Consider the following 23,237-nt stretch of genomic DNA (forward strand, 5'->3'; position numbering starts at 1 on the left):
CTTTCTCCATGGCCTCTCCAAACTCCTCCCATGCCCGAGTTTTTGCCTCAGCAACCGCCCGAGCCGCATGCCGCTTCGCCCGCCGGTACCCATCAGCTGCTTCCGGAGTCCCACAGGCCAAAAAGGCCCGATAGGACTCCTTCTTCAGCCTGACGGCATCCCTCACCGAAGGTGTCCACCAACGGGTTCGAGGGTTGCCGCGAGACAGATCATCTGTGAAAAGATCAATTTCCTCCACCTCCTCCCTGAGGTGGAGGTGATGGCATTTCTTCAGATTGCCATCTGAAGAAATGCACCATTCCTGACCAAAAGGAAGCAATCAGAGCCAGGAAGAGGGTATTAGCGCTATGAATCACCACATGTACTCGCTGCTAAATGTGATAATGGCAGAGAAACAACTTACATTACAGAAGAACTGTCTATCTGCTGTTTTCGTTGCCATGCTAACTAGCCTTAGCATTCACAACTGGCTATGCTAGCTGTGGTTTAGCAGATAGCAAGGGGGTAACAGGGAGGGAGGATGAGCAGCAGCACACAGAGAGGTGATTGACAGCGCTGATACCCACCTCCTGGTTCTGACTGGTTGTTTCTAGTTGACACTGGGAGAAGGCACAGGAGCTTGATTTTTCTCACAGCTTGTCTGTTTCGCACCATACAGTCATGACATAGTAACAGTTTCAACAAATACATATATTAAAAAAATCATAAAAGTTACATACTGCAACTTTGAACAACAGACTAGTATCAACTAGAAATGATCTTTTTGGGGTTTAAGTTTCTCAAATGTGACAAAGTCACAAACATATATATTGCTTTGACTTGGATTATACCTAATAAGTCGTTTTGGTCTCTTGATGCATATCTAATTAAAATAAAATCATAGACTTCTGAAAATACAGTGCCTTGCAAAAGTATTTAAATCTTATGTATTTTTCCACATTTATTCAAAACCACATACTGTCTTTCAATGTATTTGATTGGGAGTCTGTTTGACAGTCCAACACAAAGTCATACATAACAATGAAGCTAAAGTGATTCATAATCTTCTTAGTTGGGGGACCACTTGCTGGTAGACCACTCAGAGGCTCTGGTCCTCAGCTCAGTGGTCCCTGGTTCCATGACCCTGTCTGGGTCATTTGCTGCATATCTCCTCCTCTTCTCTCTGCCCTTCTTCCTATGAAGCTACTGTTGCATAAAGGCTACCAGTGACTTTAAAAGCAAACTTCTTAATTATGAAAATATGAAAAATATTGCATGCTTTTGTACTCAGTTTTTTTTAATTAATGAAACCCATTGCAACAAGTCATCCCCCAGCAATCATCTGACAGGTAAATAGTGTCCACTTGCAGATAACTTCATCAGAATTCACTGCTCTGAGAAGCAGATTTGTTGGAGAACATTAGTTGGAACACCAGCATCACAAAGATTACAGCAAACAGGTACAAATTATGGAGTGGTTTGAAGGAGAGCATTGAGAGAAGGAGCAAAGAGGCCAACAGCAACTCTGGAGGAGCTGCAAAGATCCACAGCTCTGGTGGGAGAAAGACTGTGTTTAAGAGAGCAGTAAGAAGTCATACTTCCATTTTGCAACAAGTGATGAAGATGATACAGCAAATGAGGAAAAACAGTGCTCTGGTCAAGTAAGACTAATAGTTCACTATTTGGCCAACAAAATTTATTTGTGGTGGGAAATAAAGAGCATATAAATAAACTTTCCACACTTTGGAACATGGTGGCAGGAGCATCATGCATGATGCTCTCCCACAGCATACTTTACTCCACAAAGTAAAATGACACTTTACTTTCAAACAAACTACACTGTAGTTTGTTTTTGTAACACCACATGCGGAAAAGTTGAAAATACTCTTGTAAGGCACTGTATATAATAAGCATCACAATCTTTGTGTTGTGTTCTGGCCTAGGCTTGTAGAGAAAGGATGACTAATGGCAACAGCAGGAGAGCAAGCAACAGGAAGGTTGTAAATACAGCCGGGCCGCTACTGTGCCTGAACTAAAGCTAAGATTATGATAGAAGAAAAAGAAACTTCTCTTTTACATATGCATTTTTGTGTGCTTGAAGCACAAACAGTCCTTAGATTTCTTCAATTGTACACACATCATGACTTCTTTTCACACACTGTGAAAATCTAATAGGAAGGAGGAAACAGCAGGAAACACTCCTGCTTCAGTCTGAAGCTTTTGTGCCTCTCATGAGAAGTTCAGCAGAATGTTTGGCTCTGGTTTTATGTCCTCCACAGAGCTGCCCTCCTGCTGGTTAGGAGAGACGGTGGTGGCATCAAACGACAGAGTCCGCCTCCTCAGCTCAAAACTACTGTCTAGAAACTGTGTGGCCTCAGTGACCGGCTCGTCACCCGGCGGTGGGCTCATCCGGTGCTTCCTGCTCCTGCCTGAGACGGGCGAAGCCGTGTGACTGAGGCGACTCCGCTGCTCCCCGAGACTCGGAACGGCAGCAGGCTGAGTGACCGAACCGTTCATACCATCGACCTCCTCATCAGCATCATCCAGCGTGGGGGCGGGGTCTGACCCGGCCGCTCTGTGGTTAAGCAGTGGAGCAGAAAGGATGGATTCAGTGCTGGTGACCTTCAAACTGGATGGGCCCTGAGGGCTGACAGGCCTCTTTTCTGCCTCTGTGTCTGGCTGCAAGCCACAGCTGGCCTGCTCAGGTACGTGTTCATGGGTGGTGGTCTCACTGTGGCTCCGGCTGTGGCTCTTGCAGGAGATCACCCTCTGGGGGTGAGTGTATTTCAGTGTGTGCACGCTGGACGATCTCTGGCACGGCGTAGAGGAGGCGGCCGGGGGCTCAGTGAAGCAGGTCTCTGCCAGGTCATCAGCTGAGCCACTCTGGTCCAGGGAGTCACAGCGCACAGCCGCCTGGGACAAAACAACAAACACACACATGCACACACAACCCCCCCGCCCCCCCACACACATATAATGAAATAAACTCACTAAGTTATCACATCACTATCTTAAAAAGCTATCTATGCTTCTTCATACTTGTCAAGCATCTGTAGAAAAGGATATAAATAAATACTAATTAAAATATTTTCTGACCATTTTCATATTTTCTGTTTTGCATAGGGTTGGATACTATTCAAAACTAAGTTCTTTAAGCATGAAGTTTTAATCAAAACAATTATACATTTTGTCCACAAAAACAATGATGCAAAAATTATGTTGTGTGTGTAACTAGCAAATATGTCAAAAATCCTTTAAAAAAATGATGAGAAGTGGATCCATCCATTTTGTAAGGTGTTACAACAGGGTCGCTGTTGTAGCACCCTGTACACTGTACAGGGTTGCTCAAGTCCAGTCCTCCAGAGCTACCATCCTGCAACGTTCAGATGCTTCCCTTCTCCGACACCTGAATCAAATGAACGGCTCGTTAACAGGCCTGTTCAGAGCTGATCCTGGTCAGGTCTGTTGGAGGAAGGATGTGTCTAAATGTTGCAGGCTCTTGAAGACTGGACCTGAGTGACCCTGGTCTACACAAACTGTTCTCCCCATAAATGTCTGCTTGAATGAATGTATAAAATGACATTTTTCTGAAGCTGCAATTTCAGACAAAATATATGTCAGGTCCTGTTTTTTTTAATTGTTTTGGAGATTGGTCTTTGCCTTATTGATTTTAGTCTAATTGTTATTCTGTGTTCCTTATTTTCTTTCTTTCATTAGATCAGTCCTGTTTCTGTTTTACCTTCATTATAATCTATCTCTTGGTAATTTTAACCCAATACAAAGAGTGGCAGGCTATTGCCTTAAATATATTTATTATTTTTGAACCGTGCATCATGTTCATGTGCCTACCTGCTAATTAGAATGACAAATTACCTGCAAATTATCAGTAAAACTCTCTGTTTTACCTTAGTTAGTCCTTTACTAGTGATTCCTCGTTTGCTTCTTGTGTCTGTTACTTTTCATAACTCTAGTTTAATTATGTTCCTTATGTCTAGTGTTAGACTTCTTTCCTAGTTCTTTGGACTTTACTGGACTGGACATCATGTGATTTATTGTGTGTCACATTGCTTTGCATTGAGTCAGGAATATTGGTGGTCAGAAACATGACACAATCATACAAAGAATCTGAAAAAGGGACCTAATATTTTACTATTAATTGTAAAACATTGATAGTAAAACCATGACAACTAGTGTTGACAATGGTGAGATCCAAAGGGATCTAATTTCACAGCTAAGTAAAAAGTTTGGATTACAAAAATGTGAATACTTCAAATAATTAGAATAAAATATGGTTGTTTTCTTTCTGCAGGAAACATACAGTACACACACACCGTGACGTTAACTGATAATCTCTCTGCACTGTAAATGATTATGGAAATACTATACAGTTATCAGAAGTAGAAAAATCAAGCGCAAGATGTGAAAATAGGAGGACTATCAAGGCTAGTGACTGAACACCATGCTTAGAACATTCATATGTTGGAACACATGCAGAAATAAATTATTCATAGATCTGTTTATTACCATTTAGCTCCGACCCTTTACTGTCAGACCCTTCCTCCCCAGAAACAATTATTTTTGCTTCCTGAACAATATGTCTCAAATAAATAGAGTTACACTCGGGGGTGGAAATTATTACTGGCCACTCAGACATTTCACCAGCCACTATTTTTTTCTTTCAATTACAAACCTCAAGCAAATTACATAAAATACATGATTTATTCATAACTTTATCAAAACCAATTTACTGACAATAAGTTTATCATACATATGTACATATAAAAACTAATTTAACAAAACATGGGCACCTTAACAGAAGTGTAAAGCAATAAGTTCACTTGAAGTAATTACTAACAGCAAATTTAACTACACAACCCTAACATTCTTTCAATCATTTCCTATGTTGAACATTTCTACATTTTGGCTACAACTCCCTCAGATAGTATTTATTGAAGATGTGTCTAGTCATTTTTAAACATTTTTAAATGGTATCAATAGTTGTTTTCTAACTGTTCTGTTTTCCCTTACTTATAACGTTTTCTATTGAAATTCACAATTATTCTTATTACTAAAAATATCTCAAAACGTGTTCATCATTAATTTCATGGGCCACCAACATTCCTGTGTTATCCCCTGTCAAGAAAACCCAAGCTCATCCCACTTCCCCATGCTGGAGATTTAAGTAATAATAAATAAAGTTATCTTTAAAATGAATCACTCAAGTGACATCTAGGCCCAACAGTAGACTTAAGTGTCAATAAAATAAATCTGGTTGTGTGTGTTGTTTTTGTCTCCTGCAAACTTTGCTTTAATTCAACTTTTTTCTATCTAATCATAATAAATCACAGTCAGTCAGTCAGAGCGAGTCATGAAACAGGAAGAGCAGGTTTCCTGGAAAAAGAGGAAGTAAGTTTCCAGCCTGCAGATTTATAAAAATAGCTGAGACTATTCCTTATTTCAAAGCATGAACGTTTTAAAGAAGAAAATCTAAACATTTTGAGTAATTTGATAAGATTCAAACACTTATATTAATATTGGTTTACTTGTAATAATACTTACATTTACGTTTGTGGGAACACTTACAAGAAAAATAAGTAACCGTAACTTTGGTATCCAATAATTAGAATCATGGATTATTCTTAGTTTCTTTTCAGAAAAACATCTGTAATAACTCACATTAAGATTATAATAAGGATAATTAATAAGTTATGGTTATAAAATTATAAATGAATGCTAAATCAGAGAAGCTAAAGAAAATAAATGTGATATAAATGTGATTTTGACATTGAACTTGAAATGGTAAAAAGGTGTAACTGCAATTAAACATCATTGATATGTTGGAGGTAGATGGTAGGTGAAAGGTGAAAGGTTAAGGGGAAAAGGGGAACTAACAGGAGAGCAGAGATGATCAGCACCTTATTTGGAAACAGATTGTTGAACAACGTAAACGTTTCAGAGAAAAGGTCGTGCAGGCAATGGACATACAGGGGTTGGACAATGAAACTGAAACACCTCTCATTTTAGTGTGGGAGGTTTCATGGCTAAATTGGACCAACCATGGCTAAATTGGACCAGCCTGGTGGCCAATCTTCATTAATTCCACATTGAACCAATAAGAGCAGAGTGTGAAGGTCCAATTAGCAGGGTAAGAGCCCAGTTTTGCTCAAAATATTGCAATGCACACAACATTATGGGTGACATACCAGAGTTCGAAAGAGGACAAATTGTTGGTGCACGTCTTGCTGGCGCATCTGTGACCAAGACAGCAAGTCTTTGTGATGTATCAAGAGCCACGGTATCCAGGGTAATGTCAGCATACCACCAAGAAGGACGAACCACATCCAACAGGATTAACTGTGGACGCAAGAGGAAGCTGTCTGAAAGGGATGTTCGGGTGCTAACCCGGATTGTATCCAAAAAACATAAAACCACAGCTGCCCCAAATCACGGCAGAATTAAATGTGCACCCCAACTCTCCTGTTTCCACCGAAACTGTCCGTCGGGAGCTCCACAGGGTCAATATACACGGCCGGGCTGCTATAGCCAAACCTTTGGTCACTCGTGCCAATGGCAAACGTCGGTTTCAATGGTGCAAGGAGCACAAATCTTGGGCTGTGGACAATGTGAAACATGTATTGTTCTCTGAGGAGTCCATCTTTACTGTTTTCCCCACATCCGGGAGAGTTACGGTGTGGAGAAGCCCCAAAGAGGCGTACCACCCAGACTGTTGCATGCCCAGAGTGAAGCATGGGGGTGGATCAGTGATGGTTTGGGCTGCCATATCATGGCATTCCCTTGGCGCCATACTTGTGCTAGATGGGCGCGTCACTGCCAAGGACTACCGAACCATTCTGGAGGACCTGAAGGCAGTGCCGTGTATCAGGATGACAATGCACCAATACACACAGCAAGACTGGTGAAAGATTGGTTTGATGAATATGAAAATGAAGCTGAACATCTCCCATGGCCTGCACAGTCACCAAATCTAAATATTATTGAGCCACTTTGGGGTGTTTTGGAGGAGCGAATCAGGAAACATTTTCCTCCACCAGCATCACGTCGTGACCTGGCCACTATCCTGCAAGAAGAATGGCTTAAAATCCCTCTGACCACTGTGCAGGACTTGTATATGTCATTCCCAAGACGAATTGACGCTGTATTGGCCGCAAAAGGAGGCCCTACACCATACTAATAAGTTATTGTGGTCTAAAGCCAGGTGTTTCAGTTTCATTGTCCAACCCCTGTAGGAGGTTGATCAACCCTGAGACATTAGCACAGACATCAGGAAATGTCTCTAAGACAGTGATGGATATGAGATCATCTGTCTGAGCAGACAGCCAATGAAACAAGCACAGCAACAGTGCTAGCCAATGCAAACACACCAAAAGGGTGGATAAACCCTATAAAAGGTGGGTGCAAAAGAGGAACCTTTGGTTGGATCCTCCAGGCAGCTTCGAGCCAAGATCGAGATGGACAAAGAACTCTGCAGCTGAAGAAGAGCTGGGGCCACAGAGCCGAAGACTGTCCTGCGCATGGGGACCAACCCATCAGGCCCACAACCTGTGGCTTCAAATCGCACTTCTCTCATCGGCTGGGTTCAGACCCCAAAGACAAAGATGAAGATAAAGGCAAAGACAAAGAACAAAGGCAAAGAAGAAGAACTGGTGCCTTCCTTCCTGCAAGTCCTGTGTGACCTCATCATCCATGCGGAGAAGGAGCTCATCAGACCTGCAGAGATCCCTGCCTTCGCCGATCAACTTCCTCCTCCTGCTGCAATACCTTCTTCATCATCAGGCCAGGTCTGGGGTTCGAAATGTCAAACTCCGTCCGTCTCTCTCAAAGGTTCCCTTTTTTAGTTCTCAGTGTCAGAATTAGGGAAAGATAGACTAGATGATTGATTTTACTTATTTGATTATTTCTGCTACTGAATTAAGCTGTACTGACCCTTGCAAAACTGCCTTACTAATAAAATATTTAGCATAAAGAAAATCTAAAAGATGTTGTGGACATTCAGTTAATGAGTCACCTTAAAGTTCTTTGATGGTTGTAAAATAGCTATGATGTTTGAGTCTGGAGAGGAAGAAGTGGAAAATGTTTTTAGGTTGCTGGTAGCCCATATGTAAAACATCATCCTTGGGACTCGCCCGAGTCACTAAAACCTACCTGGTTCAATAACAAATGCAAGTTGTAAAATAGAGAAGGAGCGACCGTTAACAGGTGTGCTCTGTGAAACTAGTTGGCTGCAGGCTGCTCAGTCTGGCTAATTCACAGGGGGAAGAAGGGTGGGACACCTGGATGGAGGCCGTCAGAAACCAGGCGAATCGTTTCTCGAAACCAGCTTAAACAGAGTTTACTTCAGTTCTGGACAGGGTAAATCCCAGCAGATTTAGGAAACTCAATTAACCCGATAGAAGGAGAGCTGGTAGCACATCTCCCCTCTCAGAAGAGGAAGTAGGAGAGTGAGAGAGTAGAGAAAGGAGGGGGAGGGGGGGTGTTGCGCAACAACAGGTTTGACTTACCCTCATTACATCACAAGATGGCCCTGGCATTTAACCCAATTTGACACATGAAAACAGAAACACTCTGCAATGCTGTGGAATTTATAGTAGTATGTGATACATATTTATTATTAAAAGCTTTTGTGTTCACAGAATGAAAGCACAGTAGTTCAACTTTTAAAATCATGTAAGTGGATTTACTGTTTCAGTGACATTTTAAACTCTGGTCTTTGAGGTGCATCTTCCTGTTTCTGGAATATTAGTGTGATTAAGAAGTCTTTTACAGCCTTCATGTCCAATTCGTTCATTTGAACCAGGTTTGAGCAGGAAAAGACTTAAAATATGCAGGGTGAGGAAGTGTGAGTAGGTCTTTAGTCAGAGTCAAATGCAATGCTATGTTTAACCCTGCCATGGCAGGCGAAACGCAGAGCTTTGATAGATTGAGCTCAAACATTGCAACAGTGAGCAAGGGACAAAAGCCAGGCACTTTCAGCAATTTCTTCAGAAATTGGAAAGCCTTGTTGCAAAGAATAGTTTAATCACAGCCTAAAGCTTAAGCATTTTTAATGGATTTCGTTTCTTTCATGAAATGTAAAATTTCTGTGCATCAGTGAAGAACTAAAATATGACTTTAATAAGAGAGAGCAGCAGAAAATGACGTACCTGTCTCCTTAACTGTTTGCCTGCAGAGCGGAAGGATGCTGGTTTCTTTAGGATGGAACTTTCTGGAACATAGGTGGGACTGAGCTTGTTTCTGTCCATACTCTCTTCAGGACTTAGCCAGCATGAACGTCTGCTCTCTCCTTCTGTAGGACTCAGCCTGACAGACGGACATCTCTCCATGCTGTGGCTGGACTGCAGCTTCGGCCGGTCTGCGATCAGATCGGGGTTCAGCCTGTATCCATCCATACTGTGAGTGGAGCTGAGTCTGTGTCTGTTCAGTCGACGGGTTGGACTGAATCTATATCCATCTATACTGTGAGCTGAGCTCAGTCTGTGCCTATTTGTCCGCTGAGCTGAACTGAGCCTGTGGCCCTCCATGCTGTCAGCCGGACTGAGTCTGTGTACAGACTGCCTGTCGATGTTTTGGGAGGTGCTGAGCCAGATGATGGGCCTGGGGCTATGTTTAGAGCCCAGTGAAGCGTGGCTGATTGCAGGAAGAGCTCCTGGAACCTGCAGCAGAGAGTTGCCTGCACTGGAACCCAGAGAGGACATGGAGCCTGTAGAAAATGACCCAAGAATCAGACATACACTGCAAAAACACAAAATCTTATCAAGTACTTTGGCTTTCTAGTGCAAATATCTTTGTAAACTTGAAATAGGATCCAACTAACTTACAAAGTAACTTTTCAGCAAGATGTAGGTGCTTGCTTTAAGTCAATAATTCTTGAACATTGATAAAAAGTACCAGTTCCACTGGTAGATTTTTTCACTTATAACAAGACCTTTTTCCCATGTTTTATGTGAAATAAGCTGCCAATGAAACTAATATTTCTTCATTAATATTAAGGAATTATTCACTCAAAACAAGCTCCCATATTTTGCTGAAAATTTACTTGCAAGTTATCTTTGTCTTTACTCAAGTGTGCAAAGATATTTGCACTAGAACCTAGACAAAAAATACTTTGTAAGATTTTGTGTTTTTGCAGTGTGCAGTATTCCAAATTATTTTTAACTTCTTTATTAGTGTTTTGCAAAGATATTTATACCCTTTAAAATATTTCCAATATTGTGAAATTACAGTTACATATTTTACAGGGATCTTATATTGCAGTTTTCAAAATGCATCCATCCATCATCAAGCTGTTCAGCAAGAAAACTGATAAAGGTGCACTCTAAAAAATGTACTCTAAAAATATACTATTTAGAGAACACTTTAGAAAGTGTATATGGGCTGCAGTTCATCTTATGGACTTATTTACATGAATCTCACTTAATTCTTTTGCTTAATTATTACAACTTTTATGTATTCGATTAGCTACAAGTTACAAATCTTTAACTTAAAGGAACTTTTTACTTTGACTTTTCTTGAAACAATTAAGTTCAATGCTGTATTCATATCCTCATGACTCAAGCTTCATCAGGGACAGATCCTGTACCAACCAGGTGCTGTGGTGGTGCAGGGATAGAGCACAACATAAGAGACATAAGGAGGCCTCAGTCCTTGATGCGGCCGACGCAGGTTGGATTCCCAGCATGATGACCTTTGCTGCATGTCTTCCCTCTCATTCCTTACTCACTTTACTGTCTAACTACTCTCAAAGAAAGACTGCCTGAGCCAAAAAAACATTTAAGAGTCATCCTTTATTAGTTTACTTCTTTATCTGAAGTAAACTAAATGATTTGAGTAAGACTGACTTAGATTTGTCAAGGTAAACCAACTAAATAAATTAAGTTGGATAAACTTAATTGAATTACTTTGAAAAAAAAACCATTTTAAAACATAATTTAAAATAATTTAAATTCAAGCTGTATTTTAGGTACAATGTGAGTGATAATGTCATTTTGGATATTTTAGTGTTTTAGTTTGAAACAACTTAAAAGTTTGAGTTGACCTTTGGTAGAATTAAGTCAAAGAGATTTGAATTATTTATTAGGAAAAAATAATGATTTGAGTAAGAATTACTTAAATTTGTCATGTTAAACACAATTTGCAAAGTTTTTTATAACTTAATTCATTGAGTTGGATGATCATAATATATTGAGTTGGTCAGATGAAGGATACGAACATGACATTGAACTTAATTGTTTCAAGTAAAGTCAAAGTAAAAAGTTCCTTTAAAGATTTGTAACTTTTAAGTTAACTGAACAAAAAAAAGCAAGTTGTCACAACTAAAGCAAAAGAATTAAGTGAGATTAATATAAATAAGTCCATAAAACGAATTGCAACCCAAATACACTTTTTACAGTGTAATAGAAACAACCTAAAAGACTTGCAACCTGCAACAAAAGCTGGATCCATCTTTATTTAGCTGCTAGGATCTCAAAGATCGATAAAAATATAAAACAAGGAAAGCAGCTTATTTAAAGTACAAAGAATAAAAACAATAAAATAAAAAATGACTTATATTCCTTTTGAAACAACACACAATGGGACAGCAATTTTAAAAGCTCTACTAGCAGGATGCCCATTCTGTTATTTTGGCAATATTTACATTCATAAAAGTCAGAATGAAAAGGTTAGAAGAGACTAATCAAGACAGAAGAGAAACAGAGTTTTATGTAATAGAAACAAAGCAGACAACCCTTTTATCCTCAACAGGAACTATTAGGGAGATCTTTCTACATGAGGTAGAGAAAATTTGCCCTGAAGGTCATTAATTTATAGCAGCCTTTTACTACTTAGTATGGTTCAAAATTCTCAGATAAAAAAGAAAGCTTTGTTGATTTAAAATACTCATGTACTCATTTGAGCCGAAATCCTGATTCACACAGAACATTGACACCAGTCTGAACTCAAACCATGCACACAGAAACATGATTTGTCTTCAGGAACTGAATTTATACTGTTAATGCTATATTTGTTTGTTATTTATAAGGGTTTCTATAGTTTACAGACATTTGAATTCATCTGAGTACCACAGGTAGTCTACAGAGAAACAACAGGTAAAGAAGACACTCCAAATTCCGTTCTATTGGTTTAAAAGAAAGAGTATTTTGTTTTCCATTAGCTACTTTGCTCAGAGACATTAAGTGAACATCTAGCTCATATTTCAATGTAAAACCAAATACCAAGTTGGAAGTGGACCAAAGATCCTCTTATTGATTGCACACTTAACCTTCTGAGCCACCAACGTTACTAATCATTCCACACTAAAGACGACTTTGTGCCTGTGTAGTAGTCAAGGTTGGAACTTTCAGTACTTGTGTGCGCACATTTTAACATCCTTTCACCTCCCTGTTTTACATTAACACATACAAACACTCCTACGGCAATGTCCTTGAAGGCTTTCATTGGCAGAACAGAGCCTGTAGAGTTCAACCTTAAGTATGAACCATTTAGCATTGACTTAATGTCTGAACATTGATTCCTAATGTGTTATTTAGACATTAATTTTAAGCTAATTGGCAGAAAAGTTCTACAGTTTTGACATTTTAATCTGAGTTTAGATTCCTAACAAAGAGCACTTATAGGTCTCCAGGAGTCTCCAAAGGTATACATACACTTATTATGGAAATGGAGATCATATGAATTTGGGGCTTTTAAGAACAAAACATTGGAACAATAGGTAGAACTAAACACACTTCCTCTCAACTTTAAAAGTAAGTTTTGGTTGTAGAAATTTTAATTTTTAATTTTGTGTTTTTCTCTAACACAAAATGTTACACACGGGGTAAAATATTGTCATAAGATCCAACTAACATTTTAATAAACATTACTTAGCAAATTGAAGAAAAATCACTTTTTGTAACCAAAAATAGAATGGGGGCAAGGGAGAGCACACAACAGGGAAACTAGGACAACTAATCTAAGAGTAACTTATGACTAGATACAAGGAATCAATAAACATAATAAACTATAATCATTGAGAAATGGCTGAACTAAAGTAAAGCAGACACAAGGTTGATCTAATCAAAAATAAGGAACTAAGAAACAATGGTATTAACCCTTTCATGCATGAATTATGATCCTTTGTGTCAGATTTTTTTTTCCATTTTTAAAAAAAAATTTCTTAAGGCATAAAAACGGTATGAAATTTGTTTTGTAAAAATATTTTTTTTTTTATTTTTTTTTTTTATGTGATCAATTGTAATTTTGTCCAAATACAAAGTTGTTATTTGAAAAATACATCAGTTGTATTGTTCCTTAGGGGTTATCTGATGTCACAATATTTCTTTTACTTGCAAGAGTCGTCTACAGTAGAAGGAGGGACCGGGTCGGTTCTCATGCTCTTTTGTCTGTCGGCCATATTGTATTTAACGAAAATAATTTCTTGCATTTGCAGCTGATGGCCAGTAGTTGATGGTATATTTTATGATGCATTAGTGTCCACTTCAGTGGTCTGTGTGCATTTATAACATAAAAATCCACAGGCAGCACAAGAAAATGGCTTTTAGATAGCTGTCCACTGTAGTGACCACTATGCATGAAAGGGCTAGAATGACATAATCAAAACACAAAAACAACTCAAAACAACCCAGGGTTCTGAAATTTATTTAAAATATAAACTTAGATGGAATAAATATGAATATTGTGTCCTGAATCTTAAAAATCACTTAAATACCTCTTTACGTCTACAATGATGGTCTTTCCTGTTACATCTAAGCTGTCTACAGAAGCAATGATCTTGGGTCCTTGTAGTGGCTGGAGGCCTCTAAATGCTCTTTCACAATTTAGGCTGCCATAAAAAAACTAATTACCTGAGTAGCTGTAGCTGCAGATGGACTCGTGGCCAATGGGAGTGTAAGAGGAGAATCTGAGAGGCGGGACGCAAGTGTCGTTGGGGAGAGACAGTATTCGTCCCATTCGCCTCAGGTTTCCATGGGAACATTCCTTGTCTTCCACTTGTACCTGGCCGATGAGATCAATGCCTCTGTCACTGTAACTATTGGTAGTTGGCCCCAATGTCTTTCACCAACTATATCCAGGGAACCTGGATGTTACCTGGACAGGTGTGTCCATGTTCATCTCTAACTCCGATGTGCAGCTGAGACGCCGGGCCACCTCCTCCCTTTCCCTCTCTTTCCTCTCCTCCATTTCCTCCAGCTGAGCCTCCTTATTGCTTTCTTCCAGGTGCTTCATCAGAACGGCGACCACCACGTTGACCAAAACGAACTGGGCCGTGAGGACAAAGGTAACAAAGTAGACAGGGGAGATCAAGGGCAGGTAGTTGAGGCAGTGGCGATCGTTTGGACGGCACTCTCGCAGTGTGTCCTGAACAAAGAGGCAAGAAAGTAGGAGAGGATAATGAAACAAACTGAGGACCATCTCAATAAAAAATAGATCATTGAGACATTCATTTCAGTAATTTAAAATAGTAAGCTCATGTTATATAAATTCATTAAACATGTTGATATTGACCAAGATGGCGGCGCGTGAACAACGCGAGTCTCAGCGTCTCTCCAGAATCTGCTCTTTAGTGGTTTTTTATCTATTCATGACTGGACTTTTTTTCGGAATTGCACAGCTTTGCTGCACTACAGCAGACACGAACTTCTGGACCTTTGGAGCTACAATTTTGACTCTATGATCGCCGATCTCCGACTCATCCCAGAGATCTCCAGAACACCGGAGGCTGCTCACTTCTCCCGGCCGGGTGGAAGGGTACGCAGGCCGCGACGAGAACGTAAACAAAGGCGGGGTAAGCGTGGAGGGGTGCGAGCTAGGCTAAAGCTAACACCACATCGGCTCCCATTACCCAGCATTTTCCTCGCCAATGTCCGTTCTCTGGCTAATAAAATGGACGAGTTATGACTATCCATCACGAGTGACAGACAGATTATGGACTCAAATGTCATGTTTTTCACCAAAACATGGCTAAACAACAGCTGCCCAGACAATGCTATCCAGCTAAGTGGACGCCACACACACCAAGCCGACAGGACAGCAGATGACTCCAGCACGACCAGAGGTGGAGGTTTGTGCATTTATATTAACAAAGCTTGGTGCACAGACTCTGCTACTACCGAGAGTCACTGCTCACAGAATGTGGAGTTTTTAATGGTCAAATGCAGACCTTAGTACCTCCCAAGGGAATTCACCTCGATCATCCTCACTGCCGTGTACACCCCCCCGGATGCTAATGCCATGCTAGGTATGAAAGAACTCTATGCGACTATTAGCAAACACCAAACCAAATACCCCGAGGCTGCTTTTATTGTTGCAGGTGATTTCAATCACTCCAACTTGAAGACAGTTCTTCCCAGATTCCACGAACATGTCTCCTGCCACACCAGAGGAGACAAGACCCTGGACCATGTCTACTCCAATCTGGCTGGAGCCTACAATGTGACACCCCTCCCCAACATCGGACAATCAGACCATCTCTCCCTGTTCCTCACACCTCGGTACTTACCACTCATCCAACGTGTGAAACCTACCGTGAGGACAGTAAAGGTGTGGCCAGAGGGCTCAGACGCTGTGCTCCAGGACCGGTTCAGGAATACAGATTGGACTATTTTCCACCATACAGACTTGGATCAGTACGCCTCATCTGTACTGAACCATATTTCCACCACCATAGAACGTGTCACCACCTGCAAACGCATTACCATGTACCCCAACCAGAAACCCTGGATGAACCGATACGTTCGTCTCCTGCTGACGGCCCGCAACATCGCCTTCAGGTCAGGGGATGCACAGACTTACAGTGCAGCCAGGGCTGAGCTGAAGAAGGGAATCAAGAAGGCCAAACACCACTACAAAAGGAAGGTGGAGGATCATTCTTCTAACGCCAACCCCCGACGTATGTGGCAAGGCCTTCAGATTCTCACAGACTACAAGAACCCCAATACTACCCCCGCTTCTACTGATGTCTCCTTCATCAACGAACTTAACAACTTCTATGCTCATTTTGAGAGAGGGAATACCACAACTGCAACCAAAGCAGCTACCACCCCAGGCCAACAGCCACTGACTTTCCTCCCCACTGATGTAGGAGCAGCTCTGAGCAGGATTAAATCCCACAAGGGTGCGGGTCCTGATGGCATACCTGGACGTGTCCTCAGAACGTGCTCTGGGGAGCTGGCAGGAGTGCTGACGGACATCTTCAACCTGTCCCTGGCCCGCGCTGTGGTACCGACCTGCTTCAAGTCTACCTCCATCGTCCCAATCCCCAAGAATCCTAACCCAACCAGACTCAATGACTACCGCCCGGTAGCCCTTACCCCCATCATTACCAAGTGCTTGGAGCGGCTGGTCCTAGCACACCTCAGATCCTGTCTCCCCCCCCACACTAGACCCCCACCAATTTGCATACAGGCAGAACAGGAGCACAGAGGACGCAGTCTCTATAGAGTGCAGTCAGAGTGCAGTCGCTACACTCTGTCCTTTCTGACCTGGACAGTAAGAACACTTACGCCAGACTGCTGTTCTTAGATTTTAGTTCAGCATTCAACACTGTCATCCCATCACAACTCATTACCAAACTCACAGACCTCGGCATCAGTCCACTCATGTGTAACTGGTTGCTCGACTTCCTGACCAGTCGACCTCAACATGTCCGGCTGGACAACCACTTCTCATCCACCATCATCATAAACACCGGAGTGCCACAAGGCTGTGTGATGAGTCCCTTCCTCTACTCCCTCTTCACCTACGACTGCAGACCTGTCCATGGCTCTAACGCCATCATCAAGTTCGCAGACGACACCGCAGTGATCGGCCTCATCAGAGATAATGATGAGGCCGCTTACAGGGAGGAGGTAGACCGTCTGGCTGAGTGGTGTGACAAAAACAACCTGCAGCTGAACACCGAGACGACCAAGGAGCTTATCGTGGACTTCAGGAGGAACGCTGACCTACATCCACCCATCCACATTAAGGGGACAGTGGTGGAGTGTGTGGACACCTTTAAGTTCCTGCGCCTCGTCTTCATGAGGACCCTGAGGAAGAACTACCTGTCCTCAGAGATCCTCACGAACTTCTACCGCTGCACCATTGAGAGCATCCTCACCAACTGTATTACAGCTTGGTACGGGAACTGCTCTGTCTCCGACCGGCAGGCGCTGCAGAGGGTGGTGAAAACTGCCCAGTATATCGCCAGGGCACTGCTCCCTGCCATCAAGGACATCTACAAGAAGCGGTGTTTGAAAAGGGCCGGGGAAATCACAAAGGACTCCACTCACCCAGCACACACACTCTTTTCCCTCCTGCCCTCTGGGAGGCGTTACAGAAGCCTATGGACCAGAACCACCAGGCACCAGAACAGCTTCTTTCCCACAGCTGTCACGCTTTTGAACGCCTCCTGACATAAAACATAAACTATAAGGACTGTACTCCCCTATCCTCTCATACAACAATAACACATGGACTATCCTCACACACACACACATCACGGACTGTTTTCTTCACACACACATATACAACCTGTAAATTTTATCTGCCATTATTTATCTATAATCCATTCCCTAACATTCTTGTATATTCTGTATAATTTGTATAATCTGTGCATATAGCTCCCATATTTATATTTATACAAAATATCTATATCTCTTGCTATAACCCCTTATAGTCCATACATACATAGTCTTGTACATCCGTAAATAAATATTTATATCTCGTAGAGCACTTCTGGATAGATGCAAACTACATCTCGTTGCTTGTACTTGTGACAGTGCAATGACAATAAAGTTGAATTCTATTAACACCTCAGTGACCTCCTTTATGCCACGCTGAGTTGATTCAGTAATGCAGTCCCCGAAACAAATATTGCCTGCAAATATTTGAGCATACTTTTCATTAGGTTAACATTGCTGTATTAAAAATAAATATTTTTTTGGTTTTGTCTATTATTTGTTCAAATATATAGAATAGACTATTCTATGGTCATTCAGCCATTTGATCCAAGTGTGCTGGACCAACAAAACCTTTACAAGTAGGCCTAGATTCGAAGCTTTAGCTCTTTTGCTTTAGACTCTGGAATCTTGATTTTCTAATGAATGTGAATCTCTTGCTGGGCCCAGCCATGGAAGGTAACAAGGTTTGAACTACACACAACCCTTATGCACTGCACAGCCAGACCCAGACCGACCCGGGCCAGTCTGGCTTCAAAGCAGGGCTGATCGTTTTTGCATTAGCACTTCCAGCCTGGTACCATCATGCTCCCTGGAACCGCAAGAGTTGTGATTGCAATAGGGCGGCCAGACCGGGCTGGTTTGGAGTTAGCCGTTGATTGGTGCATTGGCTGCGGGGGCGGAACAAAGAAGAGTCGTCTTCCAGATCTCTAGGTCAGATGAACGTCTGTCATTTTAACATGTGGTGTCAAAAAATTGGCATCATAATGATAATAATGAGAGAATATTCAATTGTATTTTATTTTCTTTCGGTTAAAATTATTTTAAACAAGTTGAACCAAGGATGCACATCATGTCACCACATTAAACAGATAAAAATGTAACTTTTTCCGCAGTGAAAGAAAAAAAATACACTGATTGTGGTCCCACTATAGTCTGGATATAAATAATAAAATTTAATGTTAGCAAATAAATTACGAGCTGTTTATCTGTGGTATCCAGAATGAATATCTCAATTTCCTGGTCTGCATCAGTTGTACATAATCATAATCTCAGGATTTTGAAGTTGATCTGAATGATGAATCAAGCCTTCTCCAACAGGGGGGGATGTTGAACTGAACATGATCTACAGTGTGTGTCTGTCAGAGGAGTTATCCATGCTTCAATGTCAGCAGCTCCTATTCTGTCATAAAAACAGTGATGTGCTCTCTGCGTAATGCATCGCCTTCCTCACTTTCAGAAATGTGCATGGTTACAAATATGCACTCTGCATTTTATCGTAAATCCTCAAAGGGGCAAAACAGATCTAACCTTCATAATCCCATTCCAGTTGTCTCCAGTGGAAACCCTGAAGAGCGTGAGGAAAGCCATGCCAAAGTTGTCAAAGGTGGCGTGCCGACTAAGACCCTCACAAGGGTTCAGATCTGAACACTCTAAAAGAGGACAAAAAAAAGCATTACGGGTGATAAATGTGGGAAAGTAGGGAAAGGAGGGAGAAGAAAATTTGTTCTTTGTAGACTGGAGCTCTGATTGTCATAATTAACATTTGCAAGTCAACAAAAATTTGTTCTTGTTATGCAATTCACAGAAATGACACCAGTGTCAGCTGAGGCACACTCTCATTATCGATTCAACACCGGTTTTATATGCATGCACACACTCAAGTGCACCACCACATGTGCACACAGACAAATTCGCACACACGCCCACACACGCACACACACACACACACTAACCCAGTTTTCCAAAGAGCTCAACTCCCAGAGCTGCATAGATGAAGAACAGCAACATGAAGAGCAGACCCAGATTCCCCACCTATAGACGGACACATGACACGCACAAACAGATATATAAGGATATGACACACAGAAAGTGAGACATGAACAGCAAACATCAAGAGAGAAAGATGCAAACGCGCCAACAAATATAGAAATAAAGCAGAAGGCAAAGGCCACTAAGCCTTTTTCAGCTGATGTTTAGGACTTCTTTAAAAACTAACAGGAAAACATCTGGAATAGAGTCAGACTTCATTTTAACAAAAACATAAATGCAAAGTCAGAACATGGATCCAGCCCTGATGAACTTCAAAGTTGCTTGTTCATTCTAACTCAATTCACTCTTGATTTGCTATGCCTCATCAGAGGAGGAGTGGAGATGTTTAATAAGGTAATAGAAAAACTGACAGATGAATCTGGGGGTTGGGGGGAGAGAAGATACTTGGACACCTCAGCAAAGAGCAGGGACTGATCCCTCACAGCAATAAGGTGCTTCAAAGAAATTGTTGTGCGTGGGCAGGCAGGAAGGGATCATGGATAAAATGACATGCACTAGTGAGCCTCACTGATGACTTGGACTACCTGCATGGAGGACTCCTGTATCTAAGAGGAAAGAAGCTTCATAAGTTCTCATCTAATTTTGGAGAAGGACAAAAAAAAGTCTGGACAGCAGCTTAGCTAGATCTAAAATAGATTTATAATCTTGTCTTTTAATACGTGCAAAGTCCAGTTTCAATTTTACCTGTTTCTTAACCTGTGTCTTGATCATATTACACATAGACATGAAGTAGACGCCTCATTGAGCGCTGAGTCCTACATTATGTTGCCGCCATCTTGTATGTGGCAGTAGAGCAATCGGAGCTCCCAAGTCATGTGCTGTGTGGGCTTGTTTCAACCGTTTTACAAAACAAACTGGATTCATTGTCATTACCTTTCACAGGTAAGGATGAAAAAAAATAACATAATTTTTATGAGCAGAATTACTTGATTTTGCAGCCAGAAACTCGCTTCTAAACCACCGAGAAATATTTTCTATGTACGGTAGCTAAATTGACCCGAAGTAACCACTGATTGTTAGCATAGCTAACATTTTCATACTGTGTTTTCTAATGAGAGAGAGCTGATGAGAAACTGCTGTTAGAGGGGAAGTGCTTTAAAGACCAGGGGATTTTGTGAGGAAAGGTCAGACAGGATCAGAGCTGGAGTTGCTGTTTTTCACTCTCTGCTTCACAGCTCAGCTTCACAATGTCGGTATTTAACTATGCTATAAAGATGTTATGAGTCACTGCCCAACATGCTTAAAAATATCTTTTTTCTGAATGTGAAGGAATCAGATATGTACAGTATTTTCTATTACACTTTTTGCTAATTTCTCTTTTGTCCATGTATAGTAGGATGAAGCCTGGCACCTAATTACCTCATAATGGGTGAGGAGCACCTGTTTTCTTTATGCCTGCATTTGGTCGCACTTCAGTAGGAAGGTCGCTTGGTTAGCTTGCAGTGGCCATAACTCTAACATCAGTAAGTAATGTTTCTCCTCCTGTATAAGATCCGCAATTTCAGTTGGTTAACTTAAATTGTTTAAATTTAGAAACTGCCTGGAGTCTCCTGCTTGGTACTGGGGTGTGGCTGTAATTTACCCTCCCCAGTTCAGTTTAGCAACATAAAACGGGTATGTATTGTTTTAGCGCACCCATGCAGTTCAATAGCACAAAAAATGACAACTATATATAGAAAGTACTGGCAAGCTGATCCTCCGGTTGTTGGGCCGAAAGGGGCTCTCTGGTCGGGGTGGAGTCATCCAGCTCTAGTAAGTGACAATGGCTTCCTTTACCTTCAACCATTTTTCAAAATCACCTATTAATCTGTAACTTCATTTCAGATATAATACTGCTGCAGTTTGCTGGAGACCCTGCTGCTTTGTTTCTTTTATTTTGTGCTTCGTTTTCTCAATTGTTTTGTTTGGTTTCTTATTGTGCTTTTTGTTTAAATGTGTTTATTTTGGGTTATTTTATTGTTCTGTGTGGCCTCCGGCCTTGCTGTGGGTAGCAGCCTTGGATTTGTTGATTACTCAATTGAAGCAATGATTTTTAATGACTGGTTATGTCCGAGGTTAGGGATAACCTCATTTTTGCACTTGTTCATGTCTAAATTGTAGTGTCTTTCTTTTTTTTGTATTCGCTTTGTTTAATCCCACCCATCTGTCTCCAGGCTGAGAGCTGAAGGCGGTGGGGGCTATCCAGGGAGACTGGACCTGTGTGCTGTGCAAGGTGTTGGGATTTCTTCACAATCGAGTGTCTGTTAACAAGTTCTTGGGGTGATTTATTTGGATTTATTCATTTGTTTTAGGAACCAGTTCCCCACATTTGGACTGCCCTTCCCATGCTGGTAGGCCTCATTACTGTTAACTTCCCTTCCCATTGTGGTTCTTTAAATTCTAATTGTCTTTTAAAACATGGAACAATAAAATGTAACTATTTTTTTGGTGGAATAAAGTCTTGTTCTCATTGGTCACAAACCTTAAGTGCCTTAGTGGTGATCTATTTCCTTGGGCACAATCCCAAGGTGGTGTTGCTGACACCTTCTGGTTACCCTGCTTTGGGGGGCAGAGTATCAGATTCATACCCTTGTGTTGACACACTTGGCTTTAGCCTTTGTACCACGATATCTCAGAACTCATTGGACTTCTCCCAATTTGACCAGCAGACTGAACCTCCTTCCTGTGGCCTGTGTTCCCAGTATAATATAAATAAATACATTTGTGTTTTATTGCACACTTTTATTCTTTCACTCTTTGTGTATTTTTAAGAGAAATATCTCAATCTGAAGTAATGAAGCCTCAGCGGAAATTCAAACTGGAAGACTCTCTGGCCTCACCTGCATCATCCAATCGGTGTGTCTCACCCATCGTCATCAACCTATCAACGCCAGACCAAGCCACGTCACGGCCAATCACCGACCAAGCTCCTGCTGATAAGGACCTCTGTCTATGGCGTCTTCCGCATTCCAGCTGCGCTCAAATTGGCACGCATTCTCCATGTCTGACTTTGAGTTCGATATTCCACCCAGTTCCTCGGTTGCTTCTCTTGGGGACCCTGGTCCCCCCACTTCTTCCCCCACCCGCCACAGTGCTCATCTGGCCATGCCCCCAGATCCTTTGTCCCCTATCTCCATCCTCAGATTTAAAGGCATCTTCCTCACCTCTGGCCTCCGATTTCCTCAAGTTGCCTCGTTTGCTGCCCTCTTGCCACTCGGTGACTCTTCTCCATTCCTTCCTCCTCCAACCTTCCCCCTGCCACCTCCCGTCAGTGGAAAGAGATCCAGCAAGTCCTCTGGTCCTCCTGCCAAGCAATACAGGGGCTGTCCCGCCTCCTCTCAGTCTGCCTCATGTTCACTTGGACCTTCCTCATATCCAGTTCGAAATCTTACCGCTCATGCCCCAAATTCGATCCCAAATGCTCCCGCCCTTCTTCAGGTCATTGCTCTCTATCCCCCTACTTCCGCCCAAGCGCGCCTCCTCACATCTTCGCTCGTCACCTCCATGGACTTTCTCTAGCACTCCATATCTTCACTCTCATCTCTCTTGCACCACAGGACTCCAGATGTCATCGCCACGTCCTCAGTTCCCTTTACTTCCGCACCCGTCATCCCTCAGCCTGCCCTTCAACCACCTTCATTGGCTTTTACCCTTGCAACGCCCGTCCTGTGCCCCCTCTAGGTAAGACTCTTTCCTTCTATTCTCTTTCTTCTTTCACGCTGCTCATTAGTTCTCTCCTCCTCTCCCAACCCTTCCCTTCCTTATCAAGCGCAC

At 41.8% G+C, this 23,237-nt stretch overlaps 1 protein-coding gene across 2 annotated transcripts in view; it reads right to left on the reverse strand.

The window, feature by feature from the left end:
* Positions 1 to 182: 182 nt before the first annotated feature.
* Positions 183 to 23,237, reverse strand: part of LOC102224032 (voltage-dependent T-type calcium channel subunit alpha-1H-like) — a 187,920-nt gene continuing 164,865 nt past the window's right edge. Inside the window, exons 30-35 of one of the 2 annotated variants that reach the window (XM_023333475.1) lie at positions 19,388 to 19,466; positions 18,963 to 19,084; positions 14,083 to 14,352; positions 13,839 to 13,989; positions 9,141 to 9,697; positions 183 to 2,892 (exon numbers count right to left, since the gene is read on the reverse strand). In XM_023333475.1, coding sequence (XP_023189243.1) covers positions 2,209 to 2,892; positions 9,141 to 9,697; positions 13,839 to 13,989; positions 14,083 to 14,352; positions 18,963 to 19,084; positions 19,388 to 19,466 — 1,863 coding nt within the window. In that variant the 3' untranslated portion in view covers positions 183 to 2,208. The remainder of the gene's footprint in view (positions 2,893 to 9,140; positions 9,698 to 13,838; positions 13,990 to 14,082; positions 14,353 to 18,962; positions 19,085 to 19,387; positions 19,467 to 23,237) is intronic. The other variant, XM_023333476.1, reaches the window with a different exon arrangement.

Source organism: Xiphophorus maculatus, chromosome 5, assembly GCF_002775205.1.
Source record: "Xiphophorus maculatus strain JP 163 A chromosome 5, X_maculatus-5.0-male, whole genome shotgun sequence".
NCBI classification, from domain to species: Eukaryota; Metazoa; Chordata; class Actinopteri; order Cyprinodontiformes; family Poeciliidae; genus Xiphophorus; species Xiphophorus maculatus.